Here is an 18,968-nt window from a genome sequence, read left to right as displayed (position 1 = left end):
TTGTTAGAGCACCTGGGAGTGCAGCAGCTTCCTCTGGGTGTTGTGGGACTGGCTGTGGAGCCTGGGCCTAAGATCTGCTCAGGACACCAGCCCAGAGAGACCGGAAGGAACCCGAGCCACTCTGCTGTCGGAGTTCCTGTGTGCCTGGTCTCACTGGTCCCAGTTACTCCCAGTGTTGGGGCAGATGTTGGGTCCTCCTCACCTCTGATCCTGAGAGTGTCAGAGCGCCTGGGAGTGGAGCATCCTCTGGGTGTTGTGGGACTGACTCATAATTCTTGTCTTTCAAAACTGAATTACCTACTTTCAGTCCTTTCTCTTTACCTAATATTTAGCCTTTCTTGGTGTCTTCTTTTTGTTATACTCTATCCAGTTCTACATTTGTTTGCTCATATAAATAGATTACTGACTAAATTCCTCTTATGAGAGAGAAATTCAAGGTCCCCCCCCCCCGAGATTGTGTGACCTTGCTGTCTTCATTAGGGTTTTACTTCTGTGAACAGACAACATGACCAAGGCAAGTCTTATAAGGACAACATTTAATTGGACCTAGCTTACAGGTTCATAGGTTCAGTCTGCTATCATCAAGGCAGGAACATGGCAGGCATGATGCAAGAGAAGCTGAGAGTTCTACACTTTCATCTGAAGGCTGCTAGCAGAATACTGACTTCCAGGAAGTTAGGATGGGGGTCTTAAAACCCACACCCACAGTGACACACCTACTCCATCAAGGCCACACTTCCTCCAACAGGGCCATACCTCCCCCATCAGGGCCATACCTTCTAATAGTGCTACTCCCTGGGTGGAGCATAATTCTGCAAATGTTTAAACTTTCATCTTTTTTAAAGCTGAATTGTACTCATATATTTTTCCAAAATTTCCATTATCCATTTGTTGATTTAAATTTTGCTATAGTAAATGAACCAGCAATAAACTTGGAGGTGCCAATATCTCCATGGGAGATTATGGCATTCTCTGGGCATATGGCTAGGAATGAAAGAGCTGGGTCATGTGGTAGTTCTATTTTTAATTTTTTGAGAAATACGCAAACTGATTTCCACAATGGCTGTGTTAATTTGCACCTTCATCGCAGTAAATGTTGTCAAGTTAATTGATGGCAGCTGGGATGAGAGGCTATCTCAGAGTAGTTTAATTTGCATTTCCCTGATGGCTGGGGTATTGAATACTTTTTTAAAAATAATTGTTGGACATTTGAATTTAAAAAAAAAATTCAGTTAATTTGCCCATTTGTTAACTGACAGTTTTATTTCTATGGTACTCAGTTTCTGTAATTCTTTGTACGTTCTTGCTGTCAGCGCCTTGTCTGAAGTATTAGCTCGGGAAGACCCCCATTGTGTGTGCTGTCTGTTAGCTCTGCTGACTGTGCTCTTGGCTATGGCTGAGCCTTTTATTGTTGAGCAGTTCCATCTGTTGATGCTTGGGGTGAGTTCCTGTATGGTTGGTGTTCTTTTAAAAACTCCTTAGCTAACCCAGAATCTTGAAGGGTATCTCTATGTTTTCTTCAAAAGTTTCAGTGTTTCTGGTCTTAAATTAAGATCTCTGACCAATTTTTAATTGATTTGTGTACAAGGTGAACTATATAAATCTAATTTTATCTTCTGTAGGTATAAATCCAGTTTTATCAGTACCATTTGTTGAATTGGTTCTTTTTTTCCACAGTATAATTTTACCTTCTTTGTCAAAAATTAACTGGGTTTAGCTTTGCTATTTTATTTCCATTTCTTCTATTCTAGTCTCCGTCTACTTGTCTGTTCTTATGTCAGTACCAGTTTTCTTTATCATTGTAGCTCTACAGTAGGAGGTTGGGTTTTATAACACCACCAGCAATGTTCTTGGTTCCATATGAATTCTTGTGTTTTCTCTAAACCTATGAAATAGGACATAGAAATTTTGATGACTATTTCATTGATTCTATAAATTAAGTAGTATAAACATTTTCATAATATTAATTTTGCCAACTCAAGAATGTGAACTCAACAAGCTGGACCATAATCTTTTTTTTCATAATATTTTAATTCACATTACATCCCATTGCAGCCCCTCCACCCCCCGTCTCACACTTAAAAAACCCTCCCAGAATTATTCCCTCCCCTTCTCCTCAGAGAAAGGGGAAGCCCCCCTTAGGTACCAAGCCCCACCCTGGGACTTCTACTCATAGCAAGACTAAGCACCTCCTCTCTTACTGAGGCCCAACTAGGCAGTCCCAGAAGGGGAAGAGGACCCAATGGCAGGGGACAGAGACAGGGTCAGCTCTCGATCCAGTTGTTATAGGACTCACATGGAGACCAAGCTACACATCTGTTGCAAATGTGAGGGAGACTAGGTCTAGCTCCTGCATGCTCCTTGGTTCATGGTTAAGTCTCTGAGAGTCCCTGTGGGCTCAGATTAGCTGACTTTGCAGGTCTTGTGATATCCTTGACCCCTCCAGCAGCTCAGTTCTCTCCCCCACTCTTCCACAAGACTCCCCAAGCTCCATCTAATGTTTGGTTGTGGGTCTCTGCATCCTTTTCCATCGCTGCTGAATGGAGCCTCTCAGAGGACAGTTAGGCTTCTGTCTGCAAGCATAGCAGAGCATCATTAGTTGGTTCTCTCCCATGGGATGGGTCTCAAGTTGGATCAGGCATTGTTTAGCCATTCCCTCAGTCTCAGCTCCATCTTTATCCCTGTAGTTCTTGTAGGTAGGACAAGTTTTGGGTTGAACTTTTTGTGGGTTGATCTTTTCTTTTTTTCTTTGTTGGGGGTGGGCAGATTTAAAAGGGTCCAGTTGCCATTGTCAATGCTTTTTATTTAAAAAGATGTTCGCCCAAGTTGGGCTTGATTGTGCATATCTATAATCTTAGCACTTGGGAAGTTGAAGCAAGGAAGATTGCAAGTTGAAGGCCATCTTGTTTACATAGTAAGATCCTGTCTTTAAAAAAAAAAAAAAAGGAAGAAGAGGATGGAATTTAAATTAGATTATTTACACAAATATTTTGCTGTACATGCCCCACACACTTAGATCTGTATTCTAATTGGAATTTTCTTCTTTTTAAACGTTTAATTAGAGGTGGGAGACAGGAGATGTTCATGCAAACACACATGCATGTATAGATCTGAGCACAGCTTTTGGGAGTCATTTCTTACCCTCCACCTTGAGGGTTCCCAGGATCAAACCCCAGTCATCAGACTTGGCAGCAAGAGCTTTAACCCAGAGAACCATCTTGCTGGTCTCTGGAATTTACGTTTGTGAATAGTGTAAGGTTAAGGATCGTAGTACATTGTTTTCCATAGAGATAGCCAATTGACCTCTAACATCTTTTTATTTAAAACTCTTCCAATTGCATTGCTTTATCTTTGTTATCTACAAAGATATTATCTTTGTTATAAACAAGTTAACATGACTGTTTATAGAATCTATTTTCCATTTGTTACTTAATTATTTAGTTTAGGAGTGGAGTGGGAAATAGGTGGGTAGATGAGGCTATGGAGGCTTAAAGAAAACTCTTGTGAGAGAAAGAATGCATCACTATAATATGTTTCAAAACTTAGAGTCAGTATTTTTTTTTGGTATGGAAAAGATTTAACTTTATAGATTCTTTTGCAGCTGAATTTCCAGCAATTTATGTAATCTACCTAGTGTCTTAAAAGTAATTAATGGATACTTGAAGCTAAAATTGAGACTTTTGTCTCCCATTTTTTTTCTTAGATGTGGTGAAGATACACAAGTATACCAGTTATTATCGGATATTTTAAGGCCTATAATTATTCTTTAATGTTAGATGAGCTACAATGAGTAAGTAAATGTACTTACTGACCAAGTGTCAAGGACCTGAGTTGAATGTAAAAATCCAGGTGTTTCTGCCTGTGTCTGCAGTCCCAGTGCTGAGGGCATGAGATAGAGATGGGTAGATCTCTGGGACTTGCTGGCTGCCAGCCCAACCCAAAAAAGGTAAAGCTCCATATTCAGTACTATGTGAAAGGGGTCAGGCAGTCAGGCAGGAAGCAATAGAGGTGGGTGCTCAGTGTCTTCTACATGATCATATGCAGGTGTGTACAGTCTTACACATACATACACATGCACCATCAGCACTTGCACACACACACACACAAATGAAGAACTGTTTTATGAATTTGCTACTTAAAAGTTTTTTTGTGTCTGTTCTTGAGAATATTTTCTTACTATTTTTTTTTATTTTTTATAGAGTGGGAAAATATTTAACTCTCAACAAATGAATTCCACACTTGAACTCTGCCGCATTCCTGTGCCACCTCCTCCTTTAGAAAACTGATCATAAGACAGGTAAAATTATGACCTTAACTTAAAAAAAAGATGAAGAATACATTTCCCATTTGATTAAACATGTTAAGAATTTTTGGTAGTCTTTGGTAAGTAGCTTTATTTATTAAACAGTTTTATCTGACATGATCACCTATTTCTGTTTTTGAATTATTTTAGTAATTGCATTTAACAAATGTGCTATCTGAATTTTACTTTTTTTTTTTTTTTTGGTTTTTCGAGACAGGGTTTCTCTTTGTGTAGTCCTGGCTGTCCTGGAACTCACTCTGTAGACCAGGCTGGCCACGAACTCATGAATTTTAGTTCTGTTTAGTTCATTTATTCAGCATGATTGTGATATCAGGGTACATCTGGATCACTGTTGTCCAAAGCAACTTTTGTGACTGATGGCTATTGAAAGACCTCCAGAGCTGGGGAGATCCTTACTCAAGTCTCGGGATGACGAGACCACCCAATAACTCACGAGAGACTGAACTTGCTGCAATCACATGAGGTTTATTTGGGATAGGCCTGTACCAGGGTCGATCTCGTGACCATGCTGGCCAGAGGAGTTCGACCCCGAACACAAGAAGTAAGGGGTATTTAAGGGAAAAACCACAAGCTGGGGGCGGGGAGAGGGTTACCAAGGAATCATAACATAAAAACACGCAGGGTGGTGGTGGCGCACACCTTTAATCCCAGCACTTGGGAGGCAGAGGCAGGCGGATTTCTGAGTTCGAGGCCAGCCTGGTCTACAGAGTGAGTTCCAGGACAGCCGAGGGCTACACAGAGAAACCTTGTCTCGAAAAACCAAAAAAAAATAAAAATAAAAACAGTGGAAAATTTCAGAGGGACCCAACCCAAGGTATTCAGTTAGGGAGGGGAACATATTCATTTTAAGAATGTAATCTTCATTTACTGGTCGACGGGGTGGAGAGTTCCATAAACCAGTAGACCTTCATTCCTAGTTCTGCCCTCATTGTGGATCAGCCAGGAGAGGCAGGTATTGGGAACCAGATCCCTGAGGCTCTGAGTTAGCCAAATTCCTGGATCTAGCTACTCCACCTTTTTTGGCTTGTGGCAGAGGTTTTCCATGCCCCCTTTTAGGTAAAGGTTATACATTATATGCACATTTCTATTAAATGCCCTCATTTTAAATTCTAAGATTCTCCAGCCTTTCAGCTGTGTTTTCTTTCTGTTCTGTCTGATATGGGAAAATAATCACATATAGATTCTAATTATTTGAAATGTGGCTAGAGCAGATAAACTGCTCTTTCTAATGTTTACTGATAATGTGCAAATATGCAGAATCAAGGCAGGTGTTGTTTTCTACCTGTAATCTTACTACTTAGGCTGTAGAGACAGGATGATCAGGAGTTCAGGGTCATCCTTAGCTAGAGAGCAAGATGGAACTAGAAGAGAAAAGAGAGCCCAAATAAATACTTCTTCCCAAATCTATTTTGCTTTAACCCAAGGTCTTACACACACCCTTACAATCCCACTGTTTTCATAGAAAATGCATGCCAGGACAGGTCAAGAGGAGAATGGGGAATGAGCAGAATCACTGAGCTGAATCTACCCAGGAAAACAGTTGGTTAGAATTCAGCAGTGGCTGATAGGGCCATGTTAGTGAGAGCCTTATACTAACAAGGCTCAAAATAGAGGCAAAGAGCAAGAAAACTTGCAAAGGCAGTGAGTGCTCCTGCTACGTGGGGCCTGACGACCAGATCCAGCATACTGACAAAAACTGGTGTGTTTTATGAAGTTTCCAGAATGGCTGTAGGGAAGGGGGTTCAATGCCATCAGCCTTATACCCATACCAGCTAAAGGAGTAGATATTATGTAAATTCACCGTCTTAGAATGTACAGCTACATGTTGCAGACTTTTCAGCCTAATTGGCATCTGACACTGTGTTGTGAATGTATGCATTCCTTTACTATCTCTCCCACCCCATGAGGAATAATGAATTTGGCTGGGATGGTATCCTAAATTAAGAGGCTAGAATTGTATGAATCCACATTAGGAGAGCAAGATTGCCAACATTATGTTCTCCAGCATTAGAGAAAATACTAGAAATGAATTTGAAATACAGGACAGATTGCCTCATGAAGTGAAGTCATCAGTAAAGACTTGTAAGGATAGTAATGCTATCCGAGAGACATTCTGTTAGATCACAGAACCCCTCTCTCTGTCTCATGTCTCTCAAAAATCAGGCCGTGGCTCCTTAATAGCTGACAGGCCCAAGTCTAGAGCACATAGGTGTTGGGAAGCAAGGGAGGAGATAAATAAGCCCAGACCTCTCCCTCAAAGTTAGAAGGTAAATTTACCTAGTATCTGGCTCCGTGGCACATAGATTATTCCAGTTTAAATTACACTAAAACTTCTGGTCTTCCCTTCAAAACCCAGAAAAGTCAGACTATCTCCTTTGTTCAGAATATTTGTTTGGAGGCTGTCCTTCTCCTTCACCTCCCCCTATACACACACACTCCCCCCGTTGCACCCCTACATGTTGCCTTATTTTTTTATTTCAAGCTATCTTAATGAAGTTCCTCTCCAGGTCCTTTAAAAACATATATTAATTTATTTGCCAGCATGGTGTATATATGTGAAAGTCACAGTACATCAGGAATTGGTTCTCTCCTTCCACCATGTGGGTTTTGGTGATTGAACTCAGGGCATCAGGCTTGACAGCAAATGTGGTTACCCAGTGAGCTATCTCTGGCCTTCTCTCCAGGTGTTTGAAAGGAAGCCTTTCTTTCCTTCCAAGGCCCTGTCATTTTTCTTTGATAAGATGCTCAGTCTGTCCTTATTACTCTATCACATTAAGGCCTGATCATGAGACCCCAGTGATCACGAGATAGTCTCTGTATAAAGATCATTCTGGAGGATAATTAATCTCCACTTTCTTCATAGAATGACTGAACCTACATTTTTTTAAAAAAAGATTCATTTATATGTGTGCTCGTGTGTGTGTGTGTGTGTGTGTGTATGTGTGTGTGTGTGTGTGTGTGTGTGTGTGTGCATGCAGGTTCCCATGGAGGCCAGAGGCATCAGGTTCCTCTAGAGCTGGAGTTATAACCTGTTATGAGCCACTTGACATGGATGCTAGCAACCAAACTCAAGTCTTCTCCAAGAGCAGTGTGTTCTTATAACTTCTGAGCCGTCTCTGTAGTCTCCTGAGCCCACATTTTATTATAACACAGAAAAGATCTAGTTTCTACCTTAAAGCAGGAAAATAAGTAAATTTTATTTGAATTAAACAGCCATTTTCAGCTTAGAGCTATTGTACTATATGTACAAATAGTAGATATAGCTATATATCATATAATAAGTTTTGTTTTACCTTAAGGAATTTAGTCTTTTCAATAACAGCTGCCATAATCTAAGTTTTAGACATACATTTTGAAATATCTTCATAATCCTTTTCCATTTTTGTGTGTGTGTGTGTGTGTGTCTGTGTGTGTGTGTGTGTGTGTGTGTGTGTGTGTGTAAATTTCTCTGTGTAGCCCATCTGAAACTATCTCCGTAGACCAGGCTAGCCTTGACCTCAGAAATCTCTGCCTCCCAAGTGCTGGGATTAAAGACATGTGCCAACATGCCTGGCAATTTTTTCTTTATCAAGTGTAAGAATTTGCAGTAACAGTTATTATTATCTCATAAGTTACACTGGTAATTCTATAGCTTTGTTTATCTAATAATTTTGATTTCCTTGAGAGAACCTATTTTCTTTTTATTCATCATTGTTGTATCCTCAGTGTTTTATTCAACAGTATTTCTAATATAGATAATAATTAACAATTATTACCTCCAGAATAAAAATGCTTCTTGAATTGTCAAAAACCTAAATAATTACATTATTATTATTTTAGAGCTACTACTAAAAATAACAGCTAACATGAAGGATATATGCCAATTGCTATTTTAAGACTTTTTGTGTTATTTGTTCTTTAAAGAAAAAAGAAACCTCTCTTGTCAGCTGGGTATGCACCTCATGCCTTTCACCCTAGCACTGTAGAAGCAGAAAGGGAGGATCACCAGGAGTTAGAGGTCAGCCTTGTCTACACACTGAGTTTCTAGCCAGCTAGGGCTTCCTAGTGAGCCCTTGTCTCAAAAAGCCAAAACAGACAAAAACTAAAAAAGTTTTGTCATGGATACTTCTATTGCCCGAATTTTATAAACAAGGAGATTGAGGTGACAGAGAAACAACTCTTCCAAAAACACATATTTTATAGGCTAAGGAACAAGCTCGGCAGGCACTCACCAACTGAGCCACACCCCTAGCCCTAGTTTTCTTTTTCTGAAATAGGGATTCATAGTTTTGCTTAGATCTCAGAGCAGTCTATGAATGTACACTCTCCACAGCCTGCCTACAGATAAGTAAATAAATGTAAGACCCTTGTTTTGTTTGTATCTTTTATATCAGAATTTGCATATTCAAATCTTTAGTTTTTATTGTTCATTATTAGACATCTCAAGCTGTAACAAAGTAGATAGAATAATATAATTAAGTTTGTGTACTGATTACTAAGCAAAATGGCTATCAGCTTAAGATCAGTCATATTTTATTTCCAATGCAAGGGGCTGAAGAAATTACTCAGTGGTTAAGAGTGCATACTGCTCTTGCAAAGGACCCGAGTTTGATTCCTAACACCCACATTTGTTGGCTCAGAACCAACTGTAACTCCAATTCCAGGGAATCTGACGCCCTCCCGTGGCCTCTGCGGGCACGTATACTCACATGCACATATTCACAAAGAGACACGTGTATACATATTTATGAATATTTGTATCTAATTTACTCCTTTCTTATTCTCTGCCCCCATTTTTTATTCTTCTCTCATACATTACATCCCCACCACAGTTTTCCCCTCTCTCCATTTCTCCCAGCCCCTCCCTCCACCTCCCCTCTCTTCCAGATCCTCTCCTCCTCCATTTCCTTTCAAAACAAAACAAAACAAAACAAAACAAAAGCAGGCCTTCCTGGGAGAGTAGGCACAAACCCTCACATCATGGCTGGCCAAGGCAACCCAGGAGGAAGAAAGTTGTCCCAAGCTCAGGCAAGAGTCAGAGATAACCCCCCTCCTGTAGGAATCCCAGAAAAACAAGCTACACCACCATAACAAATATGAGGAAGCCCAAGCTCATAGAGGGTCCATGTTTGTCAGTTCAGTCTCTGTGAGCCCCTATGAGCACTGCTTAGTTGATTCTTTGAGGCCATGTTCTCCCAGTATCCTCTCCTCTGGCTCCTACAGTCCTTCCCTCTCTTCTGTGTTTTCTAGGCCCCTCCTAGGGTTTGACTCTGGGTCTCTGCATCTGCTCCTATCAGTTGCTGGATGATGCCTCTCTAGTCAGTTTTGTTTGGCTCCAGTCTACGAGTATAGCAAGAATATCATTAGGAATCATTTCATTGCCCCTTGCCCCTGCCCCCTGGTTTTGTTTCTATCCTGGATCTCTGGGCTGTCTTGCCCCTGGAGGGCTCAAGAGGGGACCCATGAATCTTTCTGGGAAGGGGAAATTAAATCAATGTTTTTGGATGGACTGGGAATGGGTGGGGAATGGAGAACAGAGAGAGTACTAAGAGAGAGTACTAGAATTGGGAGATGTAGAAACTTAGTTCAGTTGAAACTCCCTGGACTCTAGGAGAGTGACCCTCAAGAAGTCCCCTGGTAATAGAGGCAAACTGGCTATCTTCCATAACCAGGCAAGGCGCCCAGCAGACTGACTGGGGCATCAATCCAACCACAAAACCTTCAGCCTACACAATCTTTCCCACCTGTAAGATGTGCTGGAATGGTGGTGTTGTAGAACTTGTGAGAGTGGTCAGGCAATGAATGACTGGTCCAGGTTGAGACCCATGTCACTGCCTGGATGGCCTCTGCCCCTCTTTTATATATCATTATTGAAACATGGTTTGAGTGAGGCTGTTCTAGTTTGGTTTGGATTACATTAATAAACACCATGAATAAAACCACCTTGGAAAAGAAAGGTTTCCTTCATCTTATACTTTATACAGTTCCATCACTGAGGGAAACAAGGTAGGAATTCAAGGAAGGAGTTTGAAGTAGAAGCCCACAGAGGAGTGCTTGCTTGAAGTCTCACATTTACCTATATTTTTTTCTTTTTTTTTATTAGATATTTTCTTTATTTACATGTCATATGATATCTCCTTTCTCAGTTTCCCCCTCCGAAAAAAAGAAAAAAACAAAACAAAACAAAAAAACCCTGTTCCCTCCCCCATCCTCCTGCTCACCACCCCACCCTCTCCCACTTCCTGGCCCTGGCATTCCCCTACACTGGGGCATAGAACCTTCACAGAACCAAGGGCCTCTCCTCCCATTGATGTCAGACTAGGCTATCCTCTGCTATACATATGAAGCTGGAGCCATGAGTCCCACCATGTGTACTCTTTGGTTGGTGGTTAAGTCCCTTGGAGCTCTGAGGGTACTAGTTAGTTAATATTGTTATATTGTTAGTTAATATTTTTGCAGTCCTAAGGGGCTGCAAACTCTTCAGCTCCTTGGGTCTTTTCTCTAGCTCCTTCACTAGGGACCCTGTGCTCAGACCAACGGATGGCTATGAGCCTCTACTATTGTGGATGCCAGCAAATGCTGGCTGACAGGAGCCTGATATAGCTGTCTCCTGAGATGCTCTGACAATACCCGACTAGCTACATTTTTTTTTAATACATACAAAGGTACAGCCAGCAATGGGCTGGAATCTTCTCCATCAATTAGCAGTCAAGACAATGCCCACAGATAACAGCCACAGGCCATTTTGTCAGAGGCTATTCTTCAATTGAGGTTCCTTCGGTATGAATCAAGTTGACAGTATGAAATATATCATACCTAATGTCTTTACCGCTCAATTAGTGGCTGAACTACTAAAGGATTCCCCTACTACTTTAAGGCAAACCCCAAGCATTTCACCACTGATATTTTAGTATGTGTCTCTAAGGACTTTTTAAAAAATCATCTGTGCCACTATCAAATATAAAAACAAACTTTGAGCCAGGCATGGTTCAACACATTTTTATTCCCAGTACTCTGGAGGCAGAGACAGGAGGATTTCTGAGTTTGAGGAGTTCCAAGACAGCCAAGTTTCAAGACAAGGTTTTTACACAGAAAAATCTTGTCTCCAAAAAAAGAGAAGAGTCATATCTTTTGTTAAACATGGTAACCAACCTTTATAATCCCATTTATAATCCTAGCACTTGGGAGGTAGATGCCAGATGTCTGTGATTTGTTTGTCTGTCTGTTTATTTTGAGCCATGGTTTCTCTGTTTAATCCTGGTGGTCCTGGATTTTGTTTTCTGGGATCTCTATGATTTTGAGGCTAGTCTGGTCTAAGTCATAAGTTCCAGGCTGCTAGCCAGAGACACACAGTGAGACCCTGTCTTAAATTTTAAAAAGAAAAGAAAAGGAACAATACCTTTGATTTATTTATTTTTATTTTTTAAACTCATGATTCTCTTGCCTTTTCCTCCTGAGTGCTAACATTATGTGTAGATGTCTGCCACTACATTTGGCACTTAATTTTTTATATTAGTATTTATAGTCTCATAATTTGTGAGACTATATATAGTGAGACTATTTATAGTCTCATAATTATGAGACTTTACTTAAAGTGTGATTTCCCTTGTCTTTCTTTTCTTTTTTGTTTTGTTTTGTTGGGGTGTTTTGTTTCTGTTTTTGTTTTTGTTTTTCTGAAACAGGTTTCTAGCTGTTCTGTAACTCACTCTGTAAATCATGGTAGCCTCAAACTCCTGCCTCTGCCTCCCAAGTGCTGGGATTAAAGTTGTTGGCCACCACCACCTACCTGGTTTCCCTCATCTATCTTAATTTTGAATTTTACTTGAGCAAATCTGTCAGTATATTTTAAGAGGTCTTGTTAGAAAATAACAAAATATCTTACCCCTTTTCTTACTCTTTATTACATTAGCACTCTGTACTGCCCCTGAGGTTTTGTGGAATTCTAAGTTAGAGTTTTTTTGTGAAATTTTAAATTAGAAATTTAGTTGGGGGGTGGTGGTAGTAAGAAAGAGCAGCATAGGGAACTAGGATCAAGGTTCATCATATACATTTATGGAAATGTCATAATGGAACCATTTTTTATACAAGTAATACATATTACTGCCTTTAAAATTTGGTGTGGAATTTAACAAACATAGAAAGAGCATCTTTTTGGTAAAAGAACTTTTTAGTTATTTCACAGACAGTCCTGCTTCCTTAGGTTCTATTTTTTATTTGTCTTGTTTTTTTTTTCTTATTCTTTCCTTTTAAATGACAAAGATTGAAATACAGTGTATCTTATTTGTATCCAAAATTAAATAGGTTAAACTACCCTCAATGGCAAGCATTTAACAGTTGAGCATATATTTTTTCCAGGCTTTTTTTAAAAAGTAAGTTTTAATTGGAATTATAATTTACAGACTGTTACTCAGTTTGATTTTGCTACGTAATCAGCTTGCTACCTATATGACCCTTGCTTTTTTTAGATTTGACGTCATTTTTCAGCTTTTTGTTTTGTTTTGTTTTGTTTTTGTTGATCCAAGGTGTTGCTGTATAGTCCAGGCTTGTGTTAGTGCTTACTGCATAGCCCAGTTGACCTCCCCTTCACAGCCCTCTTGCCTTAGCCTCCCCAGTACTGAGTCATATGCACCCCAATCTGAGGATGCCTTCTGGGACACCTTGAAGTGGGAAAAAATGTGCAAGGATAAAGACAATAGGTTTCTGCTTCACTGTTCAAAAGTAGAATTTATTTTTAATAAGTTTTATTTGTACTCTAAGGGTGGGACACTATCAAAAATATAAACTAGATAGCTTTCTTGGTTAGTGAAATGTATACATTTATGTGCCTTTGGTAATTTCTGAAGGTAATGTTATCTTCAGGTTCATTTCTTAAATAATTTTATTTTAGAGATAAAAGAAGAATAGAAAGTAAAGGAAGATGCTGGGATCGGAACGAGCTGTTGTGGAAGAATGGTTATCAGAATTCAAGGTAAATGGGATTGGGATAAGACTGAATAAATTATATGTCAGATGTTTAAAGATGCTAGTATGTTATATAAAGAGCCCTACAAATAGAAGTTTTGGAATATGGAGTAATGCTTCTCTGGTTGTGGTTCTTTCAAGTAGACCTAATATGAATAACAGTCTAAGGAATTATGTAGAAATAAAAATAATTGTTAAGATTAAGATACATTCAATAGAAGATTCACATCTTCAAGTTTTAATAATAGTATTTGTTTCCTGCTTTGATTTCCTAAGACAAATATATTTGATGGAAAACCGTGTAATGTATGAACACTTAGATATGTTGTGAAAGCATCAGTAAAGGAACTACATACATCCTGCTTTCTACATAAGACTGGGTGGCTTTAAAGTGACCTGCTTTTGTGAAATCAGTTATGATATGTAACTTGTGATCATTTTTCATGGATAAACAGCTAGAAAACTTGCATGTTAATTATTTAATGTTAATTATATTAATTATTTTAAATGTTCTTATTTGACTCTTACTCAAGTGGCACTCATGTAAAATAAATTTGTTTCCTAAATATTAAATTCATTTTACTCTCCTTTGGTGGTTTTATCGTAGGCATTACCTGACACTCAGATTACCAGTTATGCAGCAACCCTGCACCGGAAAAAAGCCCTTGTACCAGCTCTCTATAAAGTTATTCAAGATTCAAACAATGAGGTAGGAAAGCTTATAGGAAAATTAAGTTCTAAATAGTGAGATGAAATCTGTGAAATCACATATATGTAAGTCTGTAGTTTCCTGTCTGGCTTGTGGAGCTGGAAAGCCTCTCTCTTCTGTTTTCACCCTGATAGTTGCTTTGGCTTCCCCACCCCCACCATTACATCTGAAAGTGTTTTGATCTTTTTTCCTGATGAAGGTGGTATGCTTTGATTCTCAACTTCAGTCATCTTCATCTCAATGGATTATTTACTTAATGTATTTTTTTTCCTTCATGTTCTGTAATGTTACTTCTCTGGAAACCAAATTTTTATGGTATACTGATTCAGCCTTCTATTTTTAAATATCATTTACTAGTATTTCTTTGTACTGTACTGATGTTTATAAGCACTCTGATCAGTTGTAAGTTGATATCACAAAATTATGTTGCTATTTATTAAGTTTACCTGAAAATTACCAGAAGATGTGCTTTAAAAAATCTAAATAGCAAAGACCAATAAACTTACAATACAAGTCAACTGTCATTTAACCTGTGATAGAAGATAGAAAATGCAGCAACTGAATCTGTCTGTAAATTTATGTCAGATGCACACAGTATTTGTCCCTTACACACTGTTGTGACATATAGTTTTCTCCCACTGGATTCATGTATACTTTAACATGAAAATGAAAGGAACACACAGGAAAGTAGCTTCTTATCTTCCCAGATACAGCCTCCGAGACTGCCTCTGCTGTGTACTGCAGTGAGCTTGAAGAAGTTCAGGTAACCAGCGCCTAACCAGCAGCCTAGCTTAAAGTGCATCTTTATTGTTGTCTTCTCACCAAAAGCTTGCTTATTGACTCCTCCTTCTCTGTCTCTTTGTTTGAACTGGCTCTCAGACTTGCATCTGCTGTTATTTCTAACAGCTACTGCAAGATTCATTTGCTGCTTTTTCTCCTGTGGTATATTGCTGAACTTTTAAAACTTCAGACATGGGCCGTGTGTGTGTGTGTGTGTGTGTGTGTGTGTGTGTAGATATCTATTTACTACACATTCATGCACACACACATACATATCTTTAGTCAGGAGTATTTGAAATTTTCTAAATAATAAATGTTATATACCTTACCCCTGATTTTGCACTGTCTTAACATTTAAGCCTTGCTTATTAAAAATTATTTGTTTTATGCTTTTCCTTTTAGATTGTAAGCTCTTTGTGGGCAGTGATTTTTTTTTTTTATGATTGTTACTTCCCTAGAATGTAGTTTTCCATTATATATATAGTGAATATTTAATAATGTGGCCCTGGGGATAAATGTAAATAAATAAGCAAGTAAATACTGATTAGAAAATAATGAAATAAAAAATTCTAGACTCCTTAGTATGAAACGTGTTCTCACTTTTTAAAAAAAACTTTTAAGATAGACTTTTTAAAAAAGTTATTCAAACTCCACCAGGCAGTAGTGATATACACTTTTAATCTCTGCACTTGGGAGGCAGAGGCAGGTGGATCTCTGTGAGTTTTAGGCCAGCCTGGTCTAGAGAGTGAGTTCCAGGACAGCCAAAGAAAGCTACACAGAGAAACCTTGTCTTGAAAACTGAAAATTAAAAAAAAAAAAAAAAAGTTATCAAGACTCTTCTGTATTGTTCTGGTTATAATAACACATGAGAGCTCAAAGTCACGGTTCAAAATGAAATGGTAGCTCAAGAAATCCAAGCCCAAGACTTTAGCATTCATCATAATTATGAAGTGCTTTTTACTGTCAAATCAGAAGCTTCTAGTTGTGCATTCAGACTCTGATAAATCTAAGATAGTAAATTCTGAAGGACCCAGAACTCTTCTGTAGTCATAGACAGGTGCACAAGTCCTGATTTTGTTATATTCTGAAGCATCATCAGATATGCTACCAAGATGTTATTTCAGAAAATGGCCTTACACTTTATTTAATATGAATTGAGCTTAGGATAGTCTGAAAATCAATGTTTCTTTAAAGACATAAAAGTCTTAGATATAAATTCTAGAGATTTAATTTTACATGTCATAGCTACCTTTGTTACAATTTGACTTTTAAACTTTACACCATTAATACTGCTTTCTTTTTTTTTTATCCTAACAGATATTAGTCACTCTAATGCTTCTTCCATTTTGAGCCCTCCACTCTGTTGAGTCCCCTCTGTCCATTTTATGTTTTCTTTGACTTCATCCTCTAGCCTTCCTTTTCTGAGACAGGTGTGCAAGTATCTGAGTGTTCTACTGTCTCCCCTCCCATCCGCCTGCAAATGTGCAGGGTTAAGATGCACAAGTCCTGAGATCTGACTCAGTCCTGGGACTGCAGTGCCAAGCACTTCACCCACTGACCTATGCCTGCTCACCTCATTTCTTTAAATCAAAACAAGAACTTTTTCCAGTCTACCTTCTATTATCTAGCTCATTTCTCTATCATTATTTGCAAATGGACTTAAAATAATTTTATTGTTTATTGTCTGTCTCATTGTCTCCATCTCTTGACCTCACATTATTTCTCCTAATCAAGTTAAGATTAAGATTCTGTTATTTCACCCAAAATGCTCTCTAAATGTTTTCATCAGATAGTATGTGTCCGCAATTATGATCAACCCTGTATGCTTAATTTAGGAAAGGTGTCAGTTATTCCTTAACTTTTTAAACCAAAGATGATGATTTTTATCACTTTTGATGTAAATGATAGTACCGTTTAATGGGGTTTGTTTTTTTTTTTTGTTTCTGGTTTGTTTGAGACAAGGTCTCATGAAGCTATGTAGCTGAGAATACCTTTGAACTTTGATCCTCGTTCGTGCTCTATCTGCTAAGTAATAGGATTACACAATTTCTGATTTTCATTGAAAACTTCAGAAATAGTAGTATGGTACAAATGCTTAGAATTAGAGGCACATCACGGAGCTGGCCTTCAGTGCTCTCATCTTGTGATTGTATTGATTAAAAGCTGCTGGATTACCAGCACCTCCCACCTTCAAAATAACAAAGGCATGCCTTTAATCCTAACACCCAGAAGGCAGAGGCGGCTGCATCTGAGTTCCAGGCCAGCCAGGGCTACACACAGTAAAACAAAACATTCATATGCTTAGAGTAGCTTATCTGTCAGATACTTTCTACTAAAAAGACTGAAAGGTATTATCTTCATTACAAGTTCATTGTAGTTATATCTCAGGCTATAAAAATTTAGAGAAAGCAATCTTTGGAGAATCTTTTACTAAGAGAAGAGTGAATCTGAAAAAGTATAGATTTTTAACAAATAAATGTCTAAGCTTGCAGAGTCTTTAATTGCTCAGAACAGTACTGTCAGTATTGAAAACATATGGCAGTGGTTCACTATTTTCAAAAGTATTGGTACTATATATGGTATGGTATTTGTAATGAAACAATCTTTTTTTTTAAGATTTATTTATTATATTTAAGTACCCTGTAGCTGTCTTCAGACACTCCAGAAGAGAGCGTCAGACCTCATTATGGATGGTTGTGAGCTACCATATAGTTGCTGGGATTTGAACTCTTGACCTTCAGAAGAGCAGTCAGAGCTCTTAACTGCTGAGCCATCTCTCTAGCCCAAAACAATCTTTACTAATATTTTAGTATAAGAAATATGATAGAGTTGAAAATCAACTTGATGTTAGAAAACCTTCATTTAAAATCTTTTTTACCACTAATTTCTGTAGTCTTTGACAAACTGTATGATTGTTCTAAACATAAGTATAAGGAGATAGTTTAATTTTTTTTCATTTTTAAAAATATTTTTAAAATATGCCCTGATTTTTATTTCTCTTAGAGTGTTGAGTATTTACTAGACTAGGGTGTGTGCACTTTCTAATCTTCAAAGTTTTTCTTCAAGAACAAAAGTCAAGTTAACTGTATAGTTGGCAGTAGATCTGTTGACAACTTTGCAGTTATAAAAATAGTGACCATTCCATAATACTGAATTATTAAGAACAACTATAGTTAAGTAGATTTGAATGTAAATATACCACTTAGAATAGAGTAAGCATATGAAATTACTAAGCTGTTCTCTTTTTTTTTTTGTAATTAAATTTTATGTAAAGTTTGGTTTCTTATCAGTCTTTATGTGCAGTTAAAAGTTAGCCAGGGCTGCATAGTCTACAGTTAATAGGAACAAGACCATCGTAAGTCAGCAGTGTATAGAACGCACTTTCTTCAGCTTTCAACATCATGAGGGCCCTCACTTCATTTCATCTGGTGACTTGAGAATAATTAGCCAATTAAGCATTGAAAGGCATATGTATACCAGCAAGCCCTGGGGAATCAGCTTACTTTCCCGTCCCCCATGCCTTGTTATGCTCAGCCTTTGTGTGGGTGCTGAACATCTGAACTCAGGTCCTCTCGGTTTAATCGGAACTCTACCCACTGGGCCATCTTCTTAGCCCCCAAATCTTTTAAATAAATGTAATTACCAAAACCTTAAATCTGCTTTTACTTCCCTTGTGTATTTAAAATATATTATATTACCTAGAATTTTAGATGCCCATATCATGTGTTTTATAAAACTTCCTCATCTAATGAGTGGTATGTAATTTAAGTTGTGGCTTTACTTGAAATTTGAAGTTTTTCTAACTAAGAAGAAATTTGTAAAAATGAAAGATGGGCCAGGTGGTGGTGGCGCACGCCTTTAATCCCAGCACTTGGGAGGCAGAGGCAGGCAGATTTCTGAGTTCGAGACCAGCCTGGTCTACAGAGTGAGTTCCAGGACAGCCAAGACTACACAGAGAAACCCTGTCTTGAAAAACCAAGAAAGAAAGAAAGAAAGAAAGAAAGAAAGAAAGAAAGAAAGAAAGAAAGAAAGAAAGAAAGAAAGAAGGAAAGAAAGAAAGATGGACCAGTGAGATTGCTCAGTGGATAAAGGCACTTGCTACAATCTAAGTTGGATACCTAGAACCCATATGAGGAAAAGAAAGAACTGTATCCCACAAAGTTGTCCTTTGACTTCCATACATGTACCGTGGCATTAAAGTACCTGCACATACAT

General features: G+C 38.3%; 1 protein-coding gene across 6 annotated transcripts in view; it reads left to right on the top strand.

Annotated features, from left to right (window-relative positions):
* Fam126b (family with sequence similarity 126 member B) overlaps positions 1 to 18,968 on the top strand; it is a 70,260-nt gene that overhangs the window by 22,832 nt on the left and 28,460 nt on the right. For 5 of the 6 annotated variants that reach the window (XM_031367581.1, XM_031367580.1, XM_031367576.1 and 2 more), the window contains exons 2-4: positions 4,200 to 4,297; positions 13,191 to 13,271; positions 13,872 to 13,973. In XM_031367581.1, coding sequence (XP_031223441.1) covers positions 13,221 to 13,271; positions 13,872 to 13,973 — 153 coding nt within the window. In that variant the 5' untranslated portion in view covers positions 4,200 to 4,297; positions 13,191 to 13,220. Of the gene's footprint in view, positions 1 to 4,199; positions 4,384 to 13,190; positions 13,272 to 13,871; positions 13,974 to 18,968 lie in introns of all 6 variants that reach the window. The other variant, XM_031367578.1, reaches the window with a different exon arrangement.

This window comes from Mastomys coucha, unplaced genomic scaffold (genome assembly GCF_008632895.1).
Source record: "Mastomys coucha isolate ucsf_1 unplaced genomic scaffold, UCSF_Mcou_1 pScaffold14, whole genome shotgun sequence".
Taxonomy (NCBI): domain Eukaryota; kingdom Metazoa; phylum Chordata; class Mammalia; order Rodentia; family Muridae; genus Mastomys; species Mastomys coucha.
This window is presented reverse-complemented; position numbering and strand designations above follow the sequence as displayed.